Source organism: Gossypium arboreum, chromosome 7 (genome assembly GCF_025698485.1).
Source record: "Gossypium arboreum isolate Shixiya-1 chromosome 7, ASM2569848v2, whole genome shotgun sequence".
Lineage (NCBI taxonomy): Eukaryota > Viridiplantae > Streptophyta > Magnoliopsida > Malvales > Malvaceae > Gossypium > Gossypium arboreum.
Genome location: NC_069076.1, coordinates 90,629,019 through 90,651,158, shown reverse-complemented (window position 1 = coordinate 90,651,158; position 22,140 = coordinate 90,629,019). Strand labels below are relative to the sequence as shown.

General features: G+C 34.4%; 1 protein-coding gene across 1 annotated transcript; it reads right to left on the bottom strand.

Moving 5' to 3' along the window:
• Window positions 1-7,274: 7,274 nt before the first annotated feature.
• Window positions 7,275-10,152, bottom strand: LOC108475335 (receptor-like protein EIX2). Its single transcript, XM_053031027.1, has 2 exons — window positions 9,792-10,152; window positions 7,275-7,999 (listed from the first exon to the last, which is right to left on the bottom strand). Exons 1-2 carry the CDS (start codon window positions 10,150-10,152, stop codon window positions 7,275-7,277), a joined length of 1,086 nt encoding a protein of 361 aa, XP_052886987.1.
• Window positions 10,153-22,140: the final 11,988 nt, after the last annotated feature.

The following is a 22,140-nucleotide window of genomic DNA, read 5'->3' as shown; positions in this document are numbered from 1 at the left end:
TAGTCAATAAAGCTATTCGCGCCTAATTGTATAATATAAATGTATGTAATCGGATTGTTAAATTGATAAATTATTAATAAGCTCTATTTGTTTGAATTAAGCTCAAGAGCTTAGAGGACCAAAGTTGGATAAGGGGAAGGAAAAAGTGACCGAATAGCCGTCGAAATCGTTCGACAACATCCGAGGTAAGTCTTCGAGTAACGACCCTACTTGAATTATATTGAAATAATTTGTCATATTATGGCGGATAGCCGAATGTGCGTAGGGACTACGCTGTAATGTCAATTGAAATCATGCTCTTTGTGTGTGGCTATTGAGCCGAAATTGGAAAGGTTTGATAAATGTTTTGTGGTTGAGCCTTAGTAACGAAAATGAAATATGGATGTGTCGTGATTATTGATATATGTGTACATGAGCATTTGAATTATACCGGGCTAAGTCCGAAGGCATTTATGCTAATGATTATATCCGGGCTAAGACCAAGGCATTCGTATGAAGTTGTTATATCCGGCTAAGACCAAGGCATTTGTGCAAGTTACCAAATCCGGGTTAAGACCCGAAGGCAATTGTGCTTGTAGTTGTATCCGGCTAAATTCTGAAGAGACTCGGTTTGAAGGTGAGCGTTCTGGTGCTGTAATAAATTCAATTAATACGCTCGAAAAACCCATACGATAAGGTATGTTTACATGTGCATCGGAAAAGTTGATTCGTTTGATATAGTATTCGTTCAATCGACTAACAAACTTTCGGCTCTTAGATAGGTTGATACCTTGTGTGTGTATATGTTGATGAAGTGTGAAGTAAGTATGATTATGAGAATGTGTATTACTAAAGTGATTCATTTAGCTATGTGAATGTAATACTTTAGTCAAAGCTGATTTCATTACTTGAGACTTACTAAGCATTAAAATGCTTACCCGTTGCTTTGGCTCTCTGTTTTATAGATTTTGCTCGTTAGCTATCGGATTCGGGATCATCAAGTCAAGTCATCCACACTATCAAAGCCCTTTTGGTACTCTTTTAGTTGAACTCTGGATATGGCATGTATAGGACTACCCTTTGCTGTTTTTCAAGCACGTTTTGTGATGTATGTGTGTACAGACCATGCGAAATGGCTCGTAAAAGTGGAGTATGGCATTAGACCATTTGTGTTTATGTATATATGTATGGTTTCATGATGTGACTATGGACTGGAATGGAAGTGTTGGGCAAATGATCAGCCATTGGAATGGCTAAATATGAGTATATGTGGACCTATGTATGACAAAACTCTAGTTGGTCCATGGAAACCACGAAATAGGTAAAGTTTACCTTGAAAACAGATGCTGACAGCAGCAGTGGTGTGGATTTGAAAAATCACTAAAATTTGTAGGAATGGAATTAAATAGTGAATAAATTATGTAAATGAACCTTGATTAATCTACTTTCATATGGAAGAAACTAAACGGTCATATGAGTTATATGTTAAGAGATATTAAAGTTCTCGTGAAATAGGGCCAGAACGGTTTCTGGATCCCCTGTTCCTATTTTGGAAATTCATTATAAATTAACCAGAGATAATTAGGAGTCATGCCATATATGTATAGATTCCTATTTGAGTCTAGTTTCTATAGAAACAAACGGTATCAGTATTGAAGCGCTGTACAGGGAGATATCCAAGTCGTAATGTGCGAAGGTCAGTGTAGTCGACCCCTATAAAAGGGGAGACTTTAACTAATAAACTGTACTAATTGGCCTGACCAAAAATTCTAGAAAAAAATATGTAGATGGACATATGAGTCTAATTTCAGGGAAAAATTATGAAACTGATTTTCGAGCTTTGAAACTCAAGATATGATTTTTAAGGCGACAGTGATGCAGTAACCAGCTTGTCTGGAAAATCTTAAATGGATTGTGAAAATAATTAAGTCTGTGTGCACCTTGTGTTCGACTCCGGTAACGGACTTGGGTACGGGGTGTTACAATGACAGATGATTCGGCCTTGAGTGCTATTGAGAATGGATATTCTTCTCCTTCTTTGTTATTATTCCCCACATGTTTTTCTGAATATTCCTTGACTCTATGCCCCATTCTACCGCATCCAAAACAAAAGATTGGAAGGTTTTCATATTTAAAGGATAGCCAGATCTTTCTTTTTCCATTTGGAACAACAAGAATACCTCTTCTCAATTGTTTTTGGACATTCAGATTGACTCTAATTCGACAGAACATACCTTTTATCTCAGCTCGGATTATCCCCCCAAAAGTAGATCCAACTGCATGTATAAGGTCCTTCTTATCACACTCCAGAGGACAAGGACCAACCTTTAACTAAAACAGAGAATGAACCAGTTTGATCTTGTGTCTTTCAATAGGTTGCGCCAGCCGATCAAAGATAATTAGTTGTTTCCGGAAGTGCCATGGTTGTCATTCTAAAATCTGTTTTAAATCTTCCTCATCTTCAAAAAAGATTGTAAATAAATTCTGACCTGTAATCTGAATCTCAAATTTCTTTTTTGTCTTCCAAATACTTTTCAATTGCGCTTGTAGTCTGTCTGGATTATATGTTTTCCTTGTCCATACTGAGCAGATCAACGTCGGATTCTCAGTTGGGACCACTGTTTTCACCGTTAACTAGATTAGTTCTTCTTCGAGAAGGGCAATCTCATTTTGACCTTCCGTCGTTCCAAAGTCACCACTCATCTCCTTTCCCAACCACAGTATTCACTATTTCTTTGAGAGACCTAAGAGAGCACTCTTGACGGGATAGTCTCACACTTTTTTTTGATAAAAAAATCAAACCCAAACACTGCTGTACCTACTCTTTTAATTGAAAACAAGCATGTTGTTTTGGATTCGTAACAGAGGGTCTCGACCATGGTGACCATTGCCTATCTTTAACCATATTGATAAACAAGAGTTTGCACAAGATAATTAGTTCATTACTTGATCATTATCCAAATCCCAGCCTTCAATAGGTTCCCATCTCTGTTTCCATATTACAAAGAAAATGTAACTTAAATCCTTTTGTTAATAGCTGTTGACGTATTACTATGGACAAATATCAGTCTGATACACCTTCATACATTGCTTCTTTCATTAAGAAACTTAAACACCTAATGTACAAAGACACCAAATAGGTCAACAACAAAACCACAATGCTAACGTTTTTCAACACACCAACAAAATGATTCAAAGAAAAGAAAAACATCACACCTAGAGTGTAAAAAGACTTCGACTTGAGCATTGTAACAAGGATACAGGAAACAAAATATCCAACAGCTTTGTCCAGATGAATTCTCCTCTTACTCTCCAGCAGCCAACGATCCTTTACTTTGATTGCACTGATATTCTGAGACAGAGACAATACATTCTTGTTGGTGTTTTATTGCGATTGTAGTACATCTGGGGGCCATGAAAAAGGAAATATACATTTTGTAGTACACTGTACACAATAAATTTAATATTAGAAGGAAAAAAATGGAGAGCATTTTGTACCTTAGTCTTTCAACCAAAGTTCTCTATTTCATACTTCAGTCTTTCAATCGAAGTCTACGTTGCAAATCGCCATCTTCAATGCCACTGTCATATGATCCAATCTCCTATGCTCATCAATAACGAACCAAAAACTCCCCCAAATCTAATAAAAAATCCAACTATCATTCCACTAAAAAACCACAAAGGCTCGAGCAATTCTTCGTCACTTTCCCTCATATTTTCAATACCGTTATTGTTAGGCAGCTTTGCTGGCTCATCTCCAGGACATTTCCTTAATGGGGCTCCGCACAGTCTTGGATTTTCTGAATATGAAGTAGCACCGAAACTCTGCAGTTGAGTGCTTAAGGGAATTCTTCCAAACAAATTATTGTTTGACAAGTCCAAAACACTAAGAAAGGATAAATCGGACATGCTCTGTAGGATTTTACCAGATAGGTTGTTTGTTGACAAATCCAGCGATTCCAACACCTTCAATTGGCCAATCTCACTAATTATGCATCTGCTCAACGTGTTTCTTGATAGATTCAGAGTAATCAACCCTTGCAGATTTGTTATTTCTCTAGGGATTTCCCCACTTAATTTGTTGCAAGACAAGTCAATGATCTTTAGTAATCCAAGAATTTTCCCATATTCTTTTTTCGCATCTTTTCATATAACTAATAGATGATCATTGATTAATTCGGAATAAAGCCTTTTCTATTAAATTTAATATAGTTAAGTAATGTCTTAATACAACAAGGGATCGTGTTTTAAATTCTCTTCATATTTTTAATTTTCGACATTAAGACATCAAGTAATCAACTAGGTACCAACTTTGGGCGTTATGAGGGTGCTAATCCTTCCTCGTGCGTAACCGGCTCCCGAACCCATTTCTTGGATTTTTATAAATTGAAAATCATTTTAATAAATCAAACCTTTTATTAAAATGATCAAATTACGAGGTGATCCGATCACACCTCATAAAAATGATTAGTGGCAACTCCCATTTTCATTTTTAAATAAAAAGTCGATTTAAGAAAAGGTTTCGACTAAGATTACATGCATACTGGTCACAATTTAGTAAAGATTACATCTAAGATGTGAAAAATAGAACGTCGATAATGACAATGAATCATAAAGAAAAAGAGGAAATAAACATAGAAATATTTTATGTAGAAATCCTCTCAGAAAAAAATCAAAATTCACTATGTTGAATTTAAAAACTACAAGAGGAAAGACAAATACGTCTATTTATAGGTTTAAAAACTTTATTCTAATTAAAGTCTAATAGAAGTAATGCAGAAAAGTTAAAACACCTAATTCTAATCAAATATCAAATAGAGGAAGTAAGTTTCTATATAGATTCCACTTGTGCAGCCTGTACTGTGCCCCCGCACCTCTGGTTGCGACCCTAGTCCAATATTTTTGCTTATTGGGGATCTACAATGAGCTATGTCTTTGCCCTTATAAATCCCTCTATCTTGCCACTTGTATTTTATTTTAACAAGAATTTGGGTCATACAACTTTAACACAAGATTACAAGTTGAAATATTTTCCAAATACTGACCGTAAAAGGCTCTTTAGATCGGTTCAGTCTATTGAATATAGTCAACGTATAATTATCTCAAACAGAAAATGGTAGGAAACTAGGTAAGAATATAACGGATACTATCTTTAAATTAAGAAAAATCGCCTCAGTGCCATCGCTATGCCTAAAGCAAGTCAAGCAACGAGTCAACTCTTTTAAGTCTTTTGAGGACAACGGGTTCAAATGGGAATTCTGGATGTGATTTACATTGGTTGGAAAATTGGAGCTTTGAATCAATGGTTATATATCTACATGAGGCCTACCACAAAAGACCCACCAACGTTTAATTGTTTCAATTTTGCCGTCAAATTTGACTGCTTCACCCACAGTTCTATCAATATTATGGCTTTCCTTCTTGTTTCCACCAACGCAATGGTCGAACCTGTTGCGTCTTAAAAGAGTTGTTGCATTGAGTATATTTTACCATGTTTGATTAAGTTTATTTATCGAGTAATTCAATTCTCACATTCGATTTCAAATTCAATTATCTATGTTTGTGATTTGATTGGAATTCTTAAAAATAATAATAATAGTTAAGGAAATTCAAGTGTTGCTCAAGTCCAACATTAAGATTTTCCAGTTTGCTAAACAGATTGAAATGCTCGAACTTAAACTTAATTTATGATTGAATTGAATTTGAGTTCACTCAAATTTAATTAAAAAAAATGATTGAGTTGAGTTTGAGATCGATTTCTTATTTTACCCAAACTTTTTTTACAGTTGGATTGGAAATGAGATATGTGGAATGTCATATTTGACTATGATTGCTCAATGATTATCCCCTTTGCCACATGCTCTCAAACCTAATGAGATATGTAGAATGAGATATGTATCTATTTCTTGAATATTTATATATTCTTAATTTATTTTCAATTTACTTGTATAAAATGATTTCTCATGCAACTTTTTATTAATTGAGATATGCTACTTGACAAATTTATTCAGAGTGTGACATAATTGTCACTAATTTACATACTAAGAACATGACATATTTATCACTAAGAATATAGTCTACAATTATATTGATACACTATTAATATTTATCAATTTCCACAAGGTTAATATTTGCAAATAAGGAACTAAAAATTTATTTATTTAAATTTTAAAAATATTCACTAATTAATTTTCATAATTAATGTTTTAATTATTTGTTAATAGTGTTTTATTTCAATAATTTTACCCAATAAAAACTAAAGTATTATAAACAATAAAATGTGTCGTTCTCTTATTTGTCATTTTATACATATCAACTTTCAACCAGCCACTACAATCAGCAATCAACTATCAATCAATTACCAAACAGGACCATTATATATTAATATATAAACGAGAGTATGACTTTAGTATACCAAATTAATATACAAAAATAAAAATAAAAAAGAAGTCCGAGGAAATTAAATATATATTCAAGATTACACAACTATGGTGAAAAAAGCAATATATTAAAACTAACAATATGACTGGGAAGCAGACCCCAACAAGCAGGGAGAGAAAAATGGAGAGCATTTTATACCTTAAGTCTTTTAATCGAAGTCTGAGCTGCAGTTTGACCGTCTCCAATGCCATTGTCAATTTGATCCAATCTCCCAATTTATTCACCAACTGAAAGTATTTATGTCTCCAAAACCTGCTAATCAATAAGAAACAGAAAACTCCCCAAAATCCAACAAGAAATCTAGCTATCATTCCAGTAACGAACCACAAAGGCTCAAATAATTCTTCATCACTTTCAGCGATAATTTCAGTACCACGATTGTTAGGTAGTTTTGGTGATTCATCTCCAGGACATTTGTTCAACGGGTCTCTGCACAATCGTGAATTCCCTGCAAAACAAGTAGCATTGAAACTTTGCAATTGAGTGTTTAAGGGAATTTTTCCAGATAGATTGTCGTTTGATAAGTCCAAAACACTGAGAAAAGATAAATCAAACATGCTCTCCGGACAAATCGAGTGATTCCAATGCCTTCAATTGACCAATCTCTTTAATTATGCTTCCTTTCACATATTTCTTGATAGATTCAAAGCAATTAACCCATGTAGACTTGCTATTTCTCGAGAGATTTCCCCACTTAATTTGTTGCACGACAAGTCAATGAGACTCAATAATCCAAGGATTTTCCCATATTCTTGTTCCACACCTTTCCATATAACTAAAAGATTATCATCGAAGGTACGACCAAAGAAAGCAGTAGTACTGTCCTCTATGTCATAAACATCATGATAACAATACTAGAACTCGATCGTTGCTGCTGAGCTCCCAAGGTGAGCCATGGTGGTCAAATTGTTAAAGCATGATGGAATGGCTCCTGATATATTGTTGAGAGAGAGATCCAATACTTTAAGAAATTGTTGGTGACATAGAGTTGAAGGTATGTTCCCATGAAAATTATTTGATCTTAGACGTAGAACAATCAAGTTCTCAAGTCTTTCTCCTATCCATGGTGGAATGATTCCAGTTAATTTATTTTCCCCCAGATCCAAAAGTCTCAATTGAATACAACTTTTCAAGGATTGAGGGATTTCACCATGCAAACTCGTGTTCCTTAAACGCAATGATTGCAGTGTTTCTACTGAGCCCAATGAAGTAGGGATTACCCCTGACAAATTATTGTTTTCCAAATTGATTATGGTTAATCTCCGGCTTTTGATCCAACAATCTGGAATGCCTCCCGACAACAAATTGTTAGAGAGGTCAAGATAAGACAAACCACTATCCTTATTTGTGCATAAATATGACAACGGTCCATTGAACATGTTATTAGATAGATCTAACGTTGTCGACTTAGACAAAAATTGAGGTATGGGACCATGAAAAAGATTTGAACTAAAATCTATCAAAGGGATACGATCAAATTTTAAAGGCAGGTTTGGAACTCTCCCGCTGATTTGGTTGAAGGAAAGGTCCAAAAACATTAGCCTCAAAGGCAGATTCCAAAACCAGTATGGGATGTTGTCTGAAATGTTGGAATAGGAGATATCTAGATGGAAGAAATTAGTTTTTTTTCTAAGCCAACTAGGAAATTGGGGTCCAATCTTGCAGGAACTCATTTTAATAAAATCAAGTTGAAATGGAGGGGTCCAATTAGAGCTAAGATTGAAAACAAAGCATTAAAGGATATCAAAAGATACCGTAATTTGGTAAGATTAAATAGGTGGGCTTCGAAAATGACATCATGCAAAGAATTGTTGGAAACATCTAAGAGCACCAGATGAGACAATTTGCCGATGTTGACAGGAAGAAGACCCTCGAGTTGGTTCCCTCGAAGAGATAATTTTTTCAAAGATGATAATTTTGAAAGATCAAGCAATGGTCCAGTGATTCTATTTTCATCCAAATCCAAAACCGTGATCTTTGAAAAGTTGCCAAAATTGTCTTCGAAATGGCCGCTCAATCGATTATATGCGACATTTAATTCTCTCAAAGAAGAAAATCGTACGAAATTGGGCAAGGATCCATTGAAATTGTTTTCATCCAAAAACAAAATCTCCAGAATTCTTGGCACACTGTTGAAATTGGCCAGCATGTGGCACCAAGACTAGCAAGCAGCAGACCATGCAGCTCGGGCCTAGCCGATACAGCTGAAGAAACTGTTCCATTTTGTCCATTTTGTTACTCCAAGTAGTTGTAATGTAACTTACTTTGATTTCAACTTCTTGCTGATGTATTTGATGTGTTTAGGTAGTGATTGAGCTGGAAATCAGCTTTGTTTGTTTGAACAAGTTAGTTTAACAAGTTTCAATGTATTTTAGTGAAGTTAGGTGACAGTTTAGGTAAAATTTGCTTGTAAGTGTTTGACTTATGTTTGATATATGTAAAGGTTTTATGCCAAAGTTGAAAAATGAATGAAATCATCAGATTTTCTTCCATATGCTCCAGTATATTTCTTGCTTACAATTCTGTTCTTTTTAAGCTCAAATCTCCTGACTTGATTTTTTTTAAGTTTTATTCATTCTTCATCTAGATTCATTACATTGTTGTTGAAGCTCCAGATTGAAGTGCATACTTCATCCGGATAAAGTGTCTCAAATCCCCAACACACACCCACTTAAATTTGTCACAGCAAAGGTGAGAGGTCCACTGAGCTTGTTATAAGTTTAATTCTTTTAAATGGCAGAGATTCCCCAATGACTTTGGTATTCCACCTTTGAGACTATTATCCTCAAAATTAATTTTCTCCAGAGCTGGCATGTTGTCAAAAGAATCCGGAATCAAACTCGATAATTGATTATGATGGAGATCGAGTTCAACCAAGTTTCGACTTATATTCAGTAACAGAGGAAAAGTCGAAGGATGCAAACTAGAAGACCAAATCAGGTGAAGAAAGATAAAGAGTTTGAAGAATTAAAATGGACAAGAGATGAAGGATCAACCTCCGCAAAGTCACAACATTGAAAGTGTAAAACTGAGAGGGAAGGATGACATTGAATAACTTGAGGCCAGTTTGTAGCTTTTGTAAAATTGGTGTGACTGATTTTCAGCAATTTCAAAGAAGAAAGATGGGAAAGCCATTCAAGGTTGTCGGATATCAATGATTGATCAAAATTATCGGTACTGAGATCAAGATAAACTAGCCTGGAAAGGCTCCCAAGCTGGTGAGGAATGAAGCCCGTAAGAGGATTTGATGAGAGATTGAGGTATGTGAGGTCATAAAGTGAACCAATGAAGTCTGGGATCTGGTAGAAGCGATTTAAAGAGAGGTCAAGTGACTAAGTGCTTTAACTCAAGCAAGGAAGTGCCAATCTCACCTGAAATTGACTCAAGCAAGGAAGTGCCAATCTCACCTGAAATTGACGTCCAACTGCCACCAAAGATACCGTAAATGATTCTGGGACGGAGGTCCAACATGACAACATGGCCAGTCGTGTTGTCGTAGCCGACACCTTTCCATTTGCAACACTCTTCTTCTTTGCTTGTCCATGAAACGAGGAGGTTTAGGCTATTGTCGTAATCAATAAGACCTTTCTTGAAATCAAGGAGAGCTCGTCTCTCTGCTGCAATGCACCTCACACTCTGATTTTTTACACTGATGCCAAAACTAGCAGCAATCAGTGCAAACAGAAGTGCAAGCCATAGATGAAAATGAAAATGAAGTCCTCTCCCTCTCATGAAGACGGAAAATAATGGCTCTGAAAAGATGGTTCCAAAGAAAATGTATAGCTAATAAGTAATACGTTTATCCGCATAGCTTCTTAAATAAAAATCAAATTGCCCCACTCATCACGACCGTTGCTATCCCAAACCAAGTCAAGAAAATAGCCATGTCGGTAAGTTCGAGGAGAAGGGGCCGCCCCCCTAGGCCTATAGTCCACATGTTAGAAACAGGAATTGCAAATATAAATTCCTGGAATGTGTCCACCAAAAACTACCCAACGACATTTATTGTTTCTAGTTCGCAGTTAAATCTAGACCTGTTTCAGTCACCTTATTAATAATCAACATTTTGACTTTCCTTCTTGTTTCTAGGAAACTACTAAGGAATAAGGAGAGCGAACGAGCTAATGTTCCTCAAACGCAATGATCCAACCTGCTTTATCTTTAAAAAATGTTTATACTTGAATAATATACCTTAAAATTATGGTATATAGGCTAAATTTAATGAAGATGCCGAAAATAGAAGAAAAATTATGGAAATGAGCCACTTTCTGCCTTCTGGATATTTAAGGAAAAAGTTGATTTTGGAGAGAGAAATTAAAAATGCATTAATCTTTTTAGGATAGTTTTATTCTTGAGTTTCGGGTTTGATTTCTCTTCTACCTATATTTGGATTTTTTATATCATATTATTTTAAGCTTTTTTTTTTTTTTACTTTTAATCATTATTTTCAACTAGAGGTGTTCATGGGCCGGGTCAGGTTCGGGTCGGGCTCAACTAAAGAATCATGCCCATTTATTGGGCTCGGGTCAGGTCGCGCCAAAAAAACGGGCCTAAAATTTTGTCCAAGCCAGTCCGGGATAAAATACTAAAACTCGGGCCCTACCGGCCAGCCCATATTAATTTTTAGATTATTTTTATATTATTTTTAAATATATATAATACATCAAAATACTAAAACATCAAAATAAATATTTCCTAACAAATTAAAAATAAATTTTAAAAAATATGTAGACTTAAATAATACTAAGATAAATGCAACTTAACAAGTAATGCCTCTAAAATAATAAAAATTTTAACAAATGCCTTTAAAATAATAAGAAAATTAACAATAAAATAAATTTTATACGATATCCAAATAATAACAATAAAATAGTAGCAACATAATAGTAAAATGGTGGCAAACTAGGAGAAAACAACAAGAAAATAACATTCAAAAATAAAAAAATGCAGATTTTTTTATCCTTTAGTGAATTCGGGCCAAGCCTGGCCTAAAAATATATTACCCGAGGCCCGGCCCATTTTTTAAACTGACCTTTTTTTGTCCAAACCCATTTTTCGGGCCTATATTTTTGCCCAAACCCTCCCACATTTCTGGCCGGGCTGGGTAGCCTGCCCATGCACACCTCTATTTTCAACATGTCATTGCTTTGGTTAGATAGTTAAATAATAGTAATTTTATTTTTAAGTCCTAGGTTTTATTCCTCTTCTAAGTATATTTGTATTTTTTATTTCAAGTTTTTTTAATTAATAAATATATTTTTCAAGTTTTTATTTTTAATTAATAACTCTTTTATTTATAAAATCAAATAATAAATATGTAATTATATAATATATATTTATATATATCATTATGTTAAAAATATTTAAAATTAATAACTTCTTTATATATAATATAAACATCAACTAATTTTTTGATATTTTTCTTTATATGTAATATTTATATGTCAAATATTTATCTTCTCTGCCTATATTGTGGGTATGGTGATTTCTAATATTATAAAATGAAATAATTATTTCAAATATAATTATTATTTTTATACGTAAAATATTTCAAATATCATTGTTTTTCATTTACATTGTAGGTATGAGATTTCAAATATTTTTAGATGTGAAATATTTTAAATACACATACAAAAATATATAATACTAAAATTCACTACACTCATAATATGAATTGAAAATAAATATTTCAAATATAAAAATTATATTTACTAAAATAATGATATTTGCTATAACTATCTGGTTTTATAAATAAAAGAGTTATTAATTAAAAATGAATTAAAATAAAAAACAACGTATATTTATTAATTAAAAACATTTTTAACATAAAAGTTATGAATTAAAAATAACAAAACTTGGAAAACAATATATTTGTTAATTAAAAACATTAATTAAAAATTAAAAAGAAAAGCTTGAAATAGCTTGAAATAAAAAATACAAATATGCTTAGAAGAAGAATCATGAATGAAATCACTATTATTTAATCATCTAATCGAGACGTTGATATGTTAAAAACATTAATTAAAAAAATTGAAATAATATGAAATAAAAAAATATAAATATGATTAGGAGAGGTATCGAATCCAAGACTTAAAAGACAAAACCACTAACATTTAACTCAAAAAGTTAATGTGTAAAAAAAGTCAAAAAAATGCGTGTTGTAGAACATGTTTTCAACATATAACGCGTCCAGACTTTCTTTTCCCAAAATCAATTTATTTTTCTAAATATCCCAAAAAATGTCCCATTTCCCTAATTTTTTTTGTTTTTATGTTAGCATATTCATCAAATTTAGCCGAGGGATTACATGCATAATTTAGCAAGGAAATGGAATTTGAGCCGGCTCTCAACTTGAAATTATTGCCCCTTATGTCATAAGATAATCATACATCAACTTGATCGTTGCTTTTGAGCTCTCAAGGTGAGCCATGGTGATCAAATTATTGAGGCATGATGGAATGGTTCTTGATATTGTAGCGACGTAAAATTTTTGCTTTCGGTCGCTAATTGAGGCGATTTATTGGAAATGTGAAAATCGACTTTTGATTTTATTAAAAAAAAAGGGGAGTCGCCATCGATCCCTTTTCCTAGGTGTGATCGGACACCTAATAAATCCTGTTTTTTTGAAAGAAAATTTATTTTTTAAACAAAAAGAAAGCCGAGTTTTGGTCTACGTCAAAAGCCAGAGAAAAAATAGGGTTCGGGAGTCGGTTATGCATGGGGAAGGTATTAGCACCCTCGCGACGCCCAAAATTGGTATCTCGTTAAACATGTGTTGTCTTAATTTTCAAAAATGCGAGTTCAATGTAACATTTAGTCATGATCCGACCAAAACACGAGAATTTTTATAATTTCAGTTTCTTTTAAGAAGGGCGTTCCGTTTTTAACATGAGCCGATGATATTCACCCAACATAGCGATGAAATCAACGACTTAATGTTAAATCGGCACGTTACCTTATTTATTGAAATTAATTAAAAATATGAGTAAAACATTATTATAATGAGAATTAAGTAAATAATGCAAACAATGATAAAATTAACAAAAAAAATTTAAAATCTAAAAATATAACAATAACAATATTTACAATAAAAGAAAATAATAATAAAAATAATGTACTATATGATAAGAAAAATAATGTATTTATAACAATAATAGAAAATAACAATATGTACATAAAATATATATATGTGTGTATATATATGTTAATAATGATGAAAAGAAAATAATAATTATACTAATAATAGTGGTAATGGTAATGATCAAGTAGTAATGAAATAAGTGTAAGTATGTACAAAAATAAAAATAATATAAAGTGAAAATAATGATAATGATATATTAATGAAGAAAAAAATATATATATATACATACATATACCAAAAATATATTCATAATAATAGTATTGAGTATTAAAAGTATATATATAATATAGACAAAAAATATATGCATAATATAGTATTGAAAATATTTACTTGGGATAATATAAAAATATATGAATAATGTGATATTAAAGATATATATGTAATATATATAAAAATTATAATATTAAAATATATATACCTAATATATATAAAAAATATATACATAATATAGTATTAAAATATATATAATACATACATATTAGAAATAATAATAATGTTACAAAACAATTATTAATAATACTTCATAAATATATACATATATATGTTAAAAATAAATACATATTAATATTAAGATGATGATAATATTAAAATAACCATTGATAACTTTACATATAAATATATATACATATAAGTGTAATAATAGTATTAAAATTAATAATAATAATAATAATAATAATGATAATAATATAATAATAGTAGCTATAGTAATAATATATTGATAATAGATAGTAAAAGGAGTAAAAATAATAGTAATAATAAGAAATTTAATAAATAAAGTTATAAGAATAATATAAATAATATTTAAAATAAAATAAAATAGCAAAGATAATATAAAAATCAACGTAAATCTAAAAAAAGATTAAATTCGGAACAAAAACGAAGTTTTGGGGCAATTTTAAAAAGAAACAAAGAGAAAAGGACTAAAAAGCGATATGCGCGTAAACTGGGGGGACCAAAACCGCAATATTCCCTCATCCTAAAACACAGCGCATGGCATAGGACCAGATCACAAAATGCAACAAATTTCGAGGCCAAATTAAGAAATATTAAAAACTCAATTGCGAAAATATAAAAAGGCGGAAGGGCCATTTGCACAATTAAACCCTTAAGTAAAAACACGCGGATCCTTGGAGCGGGTCGAGTCAACACGCGGGTTAGCTCAAAACGACGCCGTTTTGGAGTTAAAAGGCAGCCCCCAAAACGACGCCGTTTTGGGGGCTATAAAAGGCCAAATTTTTTTTTAAAAAAAAAATCATTTGTAGCATTTGAAAGAAAAAAAAGAAGGGAGAGGGGTGAGAGTTCTCTCTGACTGAGCCCAGCTCCGGCCTTGGAGCGCTGTCGTGATCCGCCGTCCTCCGTCGCCGATCCGCCATCCCCGGCCACCGTGTAAAATCTAAAAAGGTATTATTTTTTTATTTTTTATTTTTTCTTATATATTTTTTTATATATATTTATAATATATATGTATTCATGCAAGTCAATGTATTCGAAAAAATAAAAATGAAATAATAAATAAAAAAAACAATCACCTTAGGTATTTACTTTTGATTTTGGGATTTTTGGTTCTCTGATTCGTTTTATACTCGTGCTTTAGTATCACTGGAATTGCTATTCTCTTTTTTTTCTTTTAAAAATCGAATATTTGTATTCTTGCCACAAAAAAATTTTCTCTCCCTTTACAAACTGATTTCTAGGCTTTTATATAGCCATTTTACAAGAAATTTTATTATTATTGTCACTTCTATCTTTATTTTTTGCAGGTGCAAAGGGATGGTGGCCACAGTGGTGGTGGCAGAGGGTGGTTTTTGAAAATTTTGATTTTTCTTTTCTTTTTTGTTTTGTGTTGTTTGGGCTAGGGTTAGGTGTTGGGTTTTAAAATCTGGGCTAGAGTTTGTTTAGTTTGGTTGGGTATTGGGTTTTAGGTTTAAGGGATAGTTGGGTTTTGATGTTGGGTCAAAATTGGGCCTCAACAGCTGCCCCTATTTGCTTATTGTCGTGTAACGGAAATAGAGCAAAGACACCAGGAAAGGCAAATTTTGCCCGGTCTTGACTTCTCTGGTGCTTTTCTCGTTCAGGTAGTCTCTTTCCAGTCCACCACATCTTGTAGCTTTGGTTCAATCTACTGTAAATTCAGAGATATGCCTTATAGCTTTAATCTGCTCGTATCTTCAGGGATATAAGATCCATTATCTTCGATCTGCTTCGCTGTATCTTCAGGAAGATAAGATCCGCAACTTCAATGTGCTCCACTGCAACTTCGATCAATCCCACTGTAACTTCAGGGCTCTGCTACAACTTCAGGGAGATAAGACTTGTAACTTCAACTTGCTTCACTGCAACTTGAAGGAGGCAAAATTTATGTCTTTGATTAACTCCAATCTTTATCCTCGGCATGTGACTCGAGGTTCAACTCACCTCTTGCAATATGAGCTGACTTTTGATAAAAACAGAATTTGAAAAACAGAAACTAAAAATGCCTCAGCGTGTCCCGAGGCTCAACTCACCTCTCGCAATATGAGTTGATTTTTGAAACATAAATTGAAAAACGAAAATTGAAAATACCACAGCGTGTCCTGAGGCTCAACTCACCTCTTGCAATATGAGTTGATTTTGACGAACAATAATTGAAAAACAGAAATTGAAAATACCTCAGCATGTGAGCCGAGGCTCAACTCACCTCTCGCAATATGAGTTGATTTTTTTATGAACAGAAATTAAAATTCCTCAGCGTGTCCTGAGGCTCAACTCACCTCTCGCAATATGAGTTGATTTTTTTGAAAGACAGAAATTGAAAATACCTCAACGTGCATTGAGGCTCAACTCACCTCTCGCAATATGAGTTGATTTTTGAAACAGAAATAAAAACATCAGAATACTAAAACATGTCATTTTGTGGAACTCAGGTGTCTTTTCCTTTGATTCAGTACCGCTATCATCACATCCTCTTGCTCTACTGGAGTACCTGTATATGTCATGCATGATGTTATCATGATATGCAAATGTTTGTCTTAAATGCTTTTATGCCTACATGATTATGCTATGCACCTTAGACATGTTTTTCGTATGTCCTTTTTCGTCACGATTTTTATGATGATCTGAATTTATTACTTCAGCTCTTGACTTTCTCTTTAGGTCCTGTACCGGTCCTCAAGCTTCACAAGTAATCAACGTTTCTCAGATATCACTCTTTTGCCCCTGGTTGAACTTTGTCCTTACTTTAAGACTCTTGTACTTATCAAATTCTTATCCGGGTAATGCTCAACATTTCTTTTGTCTAGAGTATGTTATTTCACTATTTATCATTTAAATAAACCACATAATGAGATACATGAAAATGGTCAGGTAGGTATAAAAGGGATACCTCCATTTATTTATTTCAAAGGTGACAAACAAAGAAAGTTAACCAAGAATAGTAAAAAGTGTAATAAAAAGAAAGGGGATCGCATTCAGCGGATACAAATGCTTAGATTTTCAACGCATGAACTCTTCCATGTTTCTTAATCAAGAATCTTTTCAAGCAGGGCTTTTTGCGTAGAAGATTTCGAGCTGCTGAAAATGCTGCAAATACTGTAGTCTTGCTGTTTGACCCACCATTCAACCGCCTTGCTCTTTAAGCCCTGTTTGCTTCATTCGAATGCCCTTTCCGGTTTTAATCCTAATCTTTTGTGTTAATTAAGACGCCCCTTCCAAGTTTTCATCTTGATCCTTTTTTTTATTTTTTTTAGGTATAATATTTCTTTACAGCATCTGAGTTCACTGGGTTAGGTAACTCTTTCTCATCCATCTCAGTGAGAATCAAAGCTCTACCCGAGAATGCCTTCTTTACGACGTATGGTCCTTCCCAATTTGGTGCCATTTTCCTCGCAGGTCTTTTTATATTGGGAGAATCTTTCTCAGCACGAGTTCTCCTTCGTGAAATTCTCTTGGACGTACTTTCTTGTCATGGGCCACGATCATTCTCTTCTGGTACATCTGTCCGTGACAAATTGCCTTTAAACGTTTTTCTTCAATGAGGTTTAACTGGTCATATCAAGCTCGAACCCATTCTGTTTCCTCTAATTTCGACTCCATTAAGACTCGTAGAGAAGGGATATCAACTTCGATGGGTAACACAGCTTCCATTCCATAGACCAGAGAGAAAGAGTTGCTCCCATAGATGTCCGCACAGATGTGCGATATGCATACAAAGCAAATGGTAGCTTCTTGTGCCAGTCTTTATATGTCTCGGTCATTTTCCCAATAATCTTCTTAATATTCTTGTTGATCACTTCAACAGCTCCGTTCATTTTCGGACGATAGGGTGATGAGTTATGATGTTTTATTTGAAATTGCTCACACACTTCCTTTATCATCTTGTTGTTCAGATTCAAGGCGTTATCTGAAATGATTCTTTCAGGCAAACCATATCGATAAATGATTTCCTTTTTCAAAAACCTGCAAACTGCAGTCTTTGTCACATTGGCAAACAAAGCGGCTTCTATCCATTTTGTGAAGTAATCAATAACCACAAAAATGAGCCGGTTTCCATTAGAAGCTTTTGGGGAAATTGGCCCTATAACATCCATGTCCCACATAGAAAAAGGCTACGGAGAAGTCATGACATGAAGGGGCGAAGGGGCTGCATGAATTTTATCACCGTAAATTTGACATTTGTGGCACTTTCGTGCATAACTAATACAGTCGCTTTCCATCATCAGTCAGTAGTAACCGAGTCTCATAATCTTCCTGGCCATAGTGAAACCATTGGCATGCGTCCCACAAATTCCTTCATGGACATCTTCCAGTATTTTTCTAGCTTCAATAGCATTCACGCATCTTAGAAGCACTTGATCTTTTCCTCTTTTGTACAGGATATCCCCATTAAGAACAAATCCTACTGCCATTCTTCTAATTGTTCTTTTATCATTCTCATTCACTTATTCGGGATACTTTTGATTCTAGACATATTCTAAGATATCATGGAACCATGCCCGTCCATCTGGCTTTTTTTCAATGCTGAAACAATGTGCAGGGACTTCATATATGCTCATTCGAAAAGGCATTATTTATGTTTCTCTGTTCGCTTTGAATATTGAAGCTAAAGTGGCTAGGGCATCAGCCAATTGGTTTTCTTCTCGTGGGAAGTAATTAAAAGTTATTTCTTTGAAATCTTTAATTAGTCCTGCCACTAGATCACTGTATTTAACTAATTTCGAATCTCTTACTTCCCAATCTCCACGGATTTGCTATATCACCAACGCTGAGTCCCCGTACACCTCTAAGATTTTGACGTTTCGTTCAATAGCTGCACGAAGTCCCATAATACAGGCCTCATATTCCACTATGTTATTGGTACAGAAGAAATTCAGCCTGGTAGTGAACGGATAATGGTTCCCTTCTGGTGATACTAAGACTGCTCCAATTCCATGCCCCAATGTATTCGATGCACCATCAAAGCTCATCTTCCATGACTTCTCTTTGGATGACTCACATTCTTTTCCCGTAATGCATATCAAGTCTTCATCTGGGAAGTCAAATCTCAATGGCTCGTATTCCTCCGTTGTTCGAGTTGCTAAGAAATCAGCTATTGCACTTCTTTTTATCGACTTTTGGCTCAAATAGACGATGTCGTATTCTAATAGTAGGATCTGCCATCGTGCCATTCTTCCTAAGAGTGCAGGTGATTCCATCATATACTTTATTGGGTCTAGCTTTGAAATTAACCATGTCGTATGATACAACATATATTGCTTGAGCCTCCGAACTACCCAAACCAAAGTGCAACAGAATTTTTCAATTGGCGAGTACTTTGCCTCATACTCTGTGAACTTTTTGTTGAGATAGTAAATCACCTTTTCCCTTTTCCCTGACTCATCATGTTGCCCCAGTACACAACCCATTGAATTTTCGAACACAGTCAGATACAATATTAACGGTCTTTCTGGAGTTGACGGTGCTAGCACCGGCGGACTAGACAAATACTGTTTTATCTTGTCAAAAGCCACTTGGCACTCATCGTTTCATTCTCTCAGATTATGTTTTCGAAGGAGCCAAAAAATTAGGTCACACTAATTGGTAAGTTAAGTAATGAATCGAGCGATGTAGTTCAACCTCCCTAAAAATCCTCTGACTTCTTTTTGCGTGCGCGGAGGTGGTAGTTCTTGTATGGCTTTTATCTTATCTGGATCAACTTCAATGCCTCTGTCACTGACGATGAAGCCTAGCAATTTTCCTGAGGTTGCCCCAAATGTACACTTGGCTGGATTAAGCTTCAGTTGGAACTTTCTTAGTCTCTCAAACAACTTCCTGAGGTTTTTAACATGCTCTCTTTTCCCTTTAGATTTGGCGATCATATCATCGACGTAGACTTCTATTTCTTTGTGCATCATGTCATGAAACAACATCGCCATGACCTTCTGATATGTTGCCCCAGCATTCTTTAATCCGAACGACATCACCTTATAATAGAATATTTCCTACATCGTTACGAAAGTACTTTTCTCCATATCCTCAGGAGCCATCTTTATCTGATTATAACTCAAAAATCTATCCATGAATGAAAACAATAAATGTTTGGCTGTGTTATTCACCAATATATCGATATGTGGCAAATGAAAATTATCTTTAAGACTTGCTCGATTCAGATGGCGATAATCCACACACATTCGTACCTTGCCGTCTTTCTTCGGTACTGGGACTATGTTAGCTACCCATTGTGGATACTTGGAGACTTGTAGGAAGCCAACATCGAATTGTTTCTTGACTTCTTCTTTTATCTTTAACAGCATTTTAGGTCTCATTCGTCTTAGCTTCTGTTGAATGAGTTTGCATTCTGGTTTTAGTGGAAGTCTATGGACCACTACATCCTTATCCAATCCTATCATGTCCTGATACGACCATGCAAATACATCTTTGTACTCATGAAGCAAAGCGATCAAATCATGTTTGGTGTTATCTGAAATGGAGGTCCCAATCTTCACTTCTTGCCTCTTTTTTTCATTTTCCAAGTTTATTATCTCAACAGATTCTTGATGAGGTAGAATCTGTTTATCTTCTTGTTCTACCATTCTTAGTAAGTCAGGAGACGAGACATAGTCTTCAACATTTTCCTCAACTTCAAACTCTCCTAAGCAAATAGCCTTTTCGAAATCGATTTCAAGATTTGTAACGAATTTGTTCATATCGTTGATATCTGAGCACCTGAAAGTTGAATAGAAAAGAAACTATAGATGAACATCAACGTATTGGGACCAACAAGTATAATATTATGGCATGATGTGAGATATATGCAATGACAGTCTGTGAGAAGAGGGAAAAAACTATGAACTTAATGAGAATGAAAAGACCATGACAAAATGTATCTTCATTAATGTTCTTTTGAATGATAAAGAGCAAATCATAAGCTATTACAAAAGAATCCCTACTATTACTTAGGGACACACAAAAAGAAGAGTGTTAACATTAAGCATTACTCTGGAAAAGACTTAGAAACTACAAGGAGATCCACAGCGGTCAAATTGTTCAAAACGTATCCAGGAGGACAAGGGCGTATCATTGAAACATCTTTAATTGCATCATCTCCTTTGTCAATGACATTTATACTGACATTCTGAAGACCCCTTTCAATTAATAACAGCATGCTTCGTGAATTATCTTGCCCGAGGTATATCACTCCTGTAGATGTAAATATTTTTGACAAAGGAGGGTACATTATGGGCTCCCATTCTAATTCTCGGCCTAAGACTCTTGCAATCCACCTTTCTCGATCTTTCAGCAACTATTTTCTTCTCTATCGTATATCCGGTTGGAACCCTAAACCATATCGAGCTTTATGGGGCACTGGTTTTAGATCTCTAACTATCCATTGCTGATATCTTCTCAGACCTTTCCTCGCTTGGGCTCCCTTTCCCACAATCAGCTTAATCCTAATCTTGGTATTCCTTGACAGCTTAGGTATGGGAATTTCATTTCCTTCAGCAACGGACGTAGCATTGATGAATTTGAAGGAACGGAAGGAATATTCTATTGCATCCTTGCTTACTTCAAGGTATGGTATTTCGGCAGAGATAGATGCGACAATGTCTTCCTCACCCACGACAGTGACCAAAAGACCATCCATGATAAACTTCACTTTTTGATGGAGAGATGAAGGAACTGCCCCAGTAGAGTGGATTCAAGGCCTTTTTAAAAGGCAATTATACGAAGGCGTGATGTCCATGACCTGAAACTCGATGTCATATATATAGGGGCCCACTTCTAGAGGAATTTCAATTTTTCCCATGACTTCTCGTCTTGTCCCATCGAATGCTCTTACTGTAGAGTGACAAGGCCTTAGATAAGATATATCAATTGGAATTCTAGAAAGCGTGGCCAGAGGCATGACATTGAGTGCTAACCCGTTATCAATAAGCACATTCGGTATTATATAACCTTTGCAACGGGTTATGATATACAATGCTTTTACGGAGCCCCTACCATTTGGCGGTATTTCGTCATCACTGAAAGAAATAAAATTATCCGCATTCAGGTTATTCACCCACCTATCAAGTTTTTCGACAGATATATTGCTTGCCACGTAAGCTTGATTTAACACTTTCAGC